Source organism: Micromesistius poutassou (genome assembly GCF_964030765.1).
Source record: "Micromesistius poutassou genome assembly, chromosome: 24".
NCBI classification, from domain to species: Eukaryota; Metazoa; Chordata; class Actinopteri; order Gadiformes; family Gadidae; genus Micromesistius; species Micromesistius poutassou.
Genome location: NC_140294.1, coordinates 1,982,968 through 1,987,967, shown reverse-complemented (window position 1 = coordinate 1,987,967; position 5,000 = coordinate 1,982,968). Strand labels below are relative to the sequence as shown.

General features: G+C 51.2%; 1 protein-coding gene across 1 annotated transcript in view; it reads left to right on the top strand.

Moving 5' to 3' along the window:
* The window catches only part of LOC311369751 (cilia and flagella-associated protein 47-like), a gene marked incomplete at both ends in the record, with an annotated part of 41,199 nt that overhangs the window by 17,203 nt on the left and 18,996 nt on the right, over window positions 1-5,000 (top strand). Inside the window, 7 exons of the mRNA XM_084487960.1 lie at window positions 273-358; window positions 626-852; window positions 1,303-1,396; window positions 1,837-1,911; window positions 2,309-2,403; window positions 3,647-3,747; window positions 4,489-4,623. Of these exons, the coding sequence (XP_084344086.1) occupies window positions 273-358; window positions 626-852; window positions 1,303-1,396; window positions 1,837-1,911; window positions 2,309-2,403; window positions 3,647-3,747; window positions 4,489-4,623 (813 nt within the window). The remainder of the gene's footprint in view (window positions 1-272; window positions 359-625; window positions 853-1,302; window positions 1,397-1,836; window positions 1,912-2,308; window positions 2,404-3,646; window positions 3,748-4,488; window positions 4,624-5,000) is intronic.

The window sequence follows — 5,000 nt, the reverse complement described above, 5'->3', positions numbered from 1 at the left end:
GAGGTGGTCTAATTCACCGCAACGGTTAGAAAATGAAACGCGATACCTGAGAGTATAGACACTTGTTGGAACCTCCACCTTTAACAAAGACGGCACTCACACGGTGGTCTTTGTTTGCCACTGTACATAATGTATATTTTTGTCTATTAATAAGGTTAAAATAAAGTTTTAATTAAGTTTCACTGCTGGCGCTAGGAGCCAAGATGGCCGCTAGGAGAATTAGGATTTGAAACGATCAACCTGTTGTTGTTGTTGTTGTTGTTGTGATCCAGCCCGGTGCGCCCCTCTGGAGGTGTCCCCCTTGAGCCTCGAGTTCCACCTGGAACCTCTGGCATCGCAGTCTGTTGTGTACACACAGGTGTGTCCCATTCCGTATCCGCCCCCTTCCTTCCGTCTTTGACTCTGTTGTTTTTTTGATTTGAGTCTTTTTTCCCATGTGATCAAAAAAAAACCCTTTCTTCTCAAATATTTTCCTCCCCCTGTCCCTCCCCCCTCTCCACCCACCCCATCTCCTTCTCCCACACCTCCTCCTCCTCATCCACATCTGCCTCCTCCTCCCCTGTGTGCTTCTCCTCCTCCTCCTCCTCCTCCACATCTCAACATCCCTAACCTCTCTCCCCCCCAGAGCGTGGAGCTGAGGGCCTGCCGTGGTCCGAGCTCCCCGGCTGTTCGCTGGGCGCTGGACTGCGGCGCTGTAGCGCTGGGGCCCGACGGGGACCCCCCTCTGCTGGAGGTCTGGCCCCGGGAGGGCAGCCTGGGGCCGGGCCAGAGCGTCAGCCTGGCGGTCTCCGTGAGCGACCGGGCGGTCCGCGCAGGTCAGACCCCCCCCCCCCACCGATGTCACGGCGACCTGTATGACTGTAGCTCCGCGTTCGCAGCGTTCACTTTGTTTGACTGGAGACTATTTTTTTTGATTACTGTATTTTCTCCTCCCTCTCTCTATCTCTCGCTCTCGCTCCCTGTATCGGTCTGTCTTTCTCTCTTTCTCTCTGTCTCTGTTCTCTCTCTCTCTCTCTCTCTCTCTGTCACTCTCTCTCTCTCTCTCCATTCTCTCTCTCTCTCTCTCTCCATTCTCTCTCACTCTCTCTGTCTCTCTTTCTCTCTCTCTGTCTCTCTCTCTCTGTCTCTTTCTCTCTCTCTCTCTGTATCTATCTCTCTCTCTGTCTCTCTCTCTCTCTCGTCTCTCTCTCTCTGTCTCTCTCTCTCTCTTCCTCTCTCTCTCTCTCTCTCTCTCTCTCTCTCTCTCTCTCTCGCTCTCATCTCTCTTTGCTCGTGTTTTTGTGTAATCCCTGTCCCTCTCAGGTGGCGGGCGACTCACCGGCTGTCCCTCCCTCTATACCTGGTGGGGGAGGGGGAGGAAGAGGGGGCTCGCCCCTACAGAGAGATCGTCGTCACGGTAACCACCCCCCGCCCCACCCTCACCTTCCTCCCCGCTCGTCTCCTCCTCGCCCAGTGCCGCTGGACACCGTCGCCATGGCGACGCTCACGATCTGTGCCACAGGGTACCCCAGGTGCCTGCACACACACACACACACACACACCACACACACACACACAACACACACACACAACACCATACACACACACACACACGCATACATACATGTACACTCACGCATGCACGCACACACACACACACACACACACACACACACACACACACACACACACACACACACACACACACACACACACACACACACACACTCATTCATTCACATTGTTGTTGTTTAATTGTACAATTTCAGTCTGTCTGCCTGTCTTGTCTGTCTGTCCGTCTCCTTCCCTCCCCAGTGGGTGCCGTGTGAGCGCTGAAGTGTGTGAGGCGGATGGCAGGAAGGCTCCAGGCCCGTCCTGTCTGTGGTCTTCCCCCCAAGGGAGCACCCTCCCCTGGGGCCCGCACACGACCAGGTGAGCCCCTCTCCCCGGAGCACCAGCAGGAGGAGAAGTAGACTTTAGGAAGTGATGTGACTCTTACTTTGAAGGACTACAGGAAACTATAGAGGGTTTTAGCATGTGTGCATCTGTTTGGCTTGTTTGTTTGACAAAGCAAGAACCCATAAAGAGGTGTTGGCTGCCTAGCAGATCTTTGAAGTTTATCGCTTTATTCTGCCAGATTTGAGTTTGATTTATTTAACCATTTATTGGAAAGTTTATTGGAAAGTTCATAGTTTATAATTAGGATAACATTTGAAGGACTTTGTCCTGGACTTCTATCAGCCGTTTGGCTCACTGTGTGTGTGTGTGTGTGTGGTGTGTGTTTCTGCGTGTGCGTCTGTACGTCTGTGCGTGTGCGCCCGCATGGCAGCGCTCCAGCCTGCTGACGTGCTGTGTCGTCTTCCGTTCCTCCGAGACCCTCTCTGTGCGCTCCACCCTGGTCTTCTCGGACCACCTCGGCCACCGGTACGAGACCCCCAACCGGGTCACAATCAGCACAACACCCGTTTGACGTGGCTCCACCTCCACCCTGAACCACCGCTACGACCGCCCCCCCCCGACTCCACCTAAACCACTAGGTGGAGTCGGGGTCACTAGCTTGTACACGCCTGCTACTTCTCCCCAGTCCCACCACAGCCCCCCTACCGTGTTAAAGGTGCCATGACATGCCACCAGGTGTGAGTGTGATTAGCCGCTACAAGCTGTTTTGGAAATCTGCCTCTTCTGACATCACAAGTGGGCGTGTCCACCTAGACGTGTGCCGGAGAGATCGGCCAGTGGACCGTAGCAAACGTTGCTCATCCATCCGTCACACATCTAGGTGGGCTTTTCTGACTGTGATGTCCGAGGCAGATTTTGAAAACGGCTCGCAACGGCTAATCACACTCAACACCTGGTGGCATGTCATGGGACCTTTAAGGCTTTGTTATGGTTCCACGTTGACGCAACGCAATGACCACGCAGTCGCGTCGACGCAGTCGTGAACCTGTTTTGGTTCTGCGTCGGGTTTTAGTTAGAGGAGCAATCACAGCCCCTGCTTCTGCGTCGCCTCGACGGAAGGTTACGCTTTTTGGGAGGCGCACGTCAGGCCCGTGCGGCGGACGCAAGGAGGGTCCGCAAGGACATAACGGGTCCGTAAACCCCCCCCCCTTGCGTTGCGTCAACGTGGAACCATAACTGAGTCTTTAGACGGAGGAACCCTGGTATTCACTCTTCATACTTCACCAGCAGGCACGGGCGCAATACTGTGCTTTAAAGAACATTGTGTTCGGTCGTCGTACTTAATCCTTCAACTTTTATTCGAGTGAATTCTCCAACTCCCACTCTGCAAATTCAAAGTAGCTTCATTTGCGTGGGAAATAAACCCTTACACCGCCCAAACTGTTGAACAGAACCGGAAATGAGGTAATGGTCTTTATATCATTATTCCAAACTCAAAACCCACCTGTTCAAACTGGCGTACCCACTATGACTGGTCACTGTGCACTACAGTGACCAGTGATGGATGTTTGGTTTTAATAATGTTTGATGCTGTTATTTGATGCTTTGTTGTTGTTATTTTATGCTTTTTACTCTATGTGAGGTGGCCTTGGGTGACTTGAAAGGCGCCAAAAATAAAATGCATTATTATTATTATTATTATGTTTGGTGATAACTAGTGTTGTTGAGCAGTGGTTCCTGAGTTGGCTGTGGGCCGTCCTCCCTGCAGGTTCGAGGTGGATGTGTGTGCTGCTGCTGACGGCTGCCTGCTGATTGTCTGGCCCTACGTCGCTCTGCACCGCTCTGACCAGCACATAGTGCTCTGGAAGGGTAACGTACATCTATACATCTGGACATACATACATACATCTGGACATCCAGACAGACATACATCTGTACATCTGGACATCCAGACAGACAGACATCTATACATCTGGACATCCAGACAGACATACATCTATACATCTGGACATCCAGACAGACATACATCTATACATCTGGACATCCATACATACATCTATACATCTGGACATACATACATACATCTATACATCTGGACATACATACATACATCTATACATCTGGACATCCAGACAGACATACATCTATACATCTGGACATCCAGACAGACAGACATACATACATACATCTATACATACATATGTACATCCAGACAGACATACATCTATACATATGTACATCCAGACAGACAGACAGACAGACAGACAGACAGACATACATACATACATATGTACATCCAGACAGACATACTGTACATCTATACATACTGTATGTACATCCAGACAGACATACACACAGGCACACATCTATACATACATGCATACATACATACAAACGTACATCTATACTTATATACACTCAACATCTATGAGTACATATGTCTATCTTTACATCTATATATCTATACATTTATACATCCACACATACCTACATACTTGCATCCATCCATCCATCCAACTATACACGTATGCGTGCACACAGACATATCTATGTACACACACACACGCGCACACACACACCCCTTCCTGATCGGCTCTGACGCACGCTCAGGGGACGACAGCCAGGGGCCCATGGAGGCGGTCCTTCAGCGCTGTCAATCACCAAGTCCCACCTCCTGCCTCACGTCCGCCTCTTCCACCTCGTCCTTCGCTCCGTATGGCACTCCCAACCGGACCCCCGTCTCAGGTGAGTGTGTGTGTGTGTGTGTGTGTGTGCGTGTGCGTGTACTCCTGCATGAACGTTACCATGAGTGTGTTTGTGTGTGTGTGTGTGTTACCATGCGTGTGTGTGTGTGTATGTGTGTGTGTGTGTGTGTGTGTTACCATGCATGTATGTGTTTGTGTGTGTGTGTGTGTGTGTGTGTGTGTGTGTGTGTGTGTGTGTGTGTGTGTGTGTGTGTGTGTGTGTGTGTGTGTGCTCCTGCATGAACGTCACCATGAGTGTGTGTGTGTGTGTGTGTGTGTGTGCGCGCGCGCCCCACCAGACTCCCGTTCAGAGAGTCAGGCTGAGGGGGGAAGCAGCAGTGGCGGCAGCAGGGTGCAGGAGGAAGGCTCTTGGGGTCG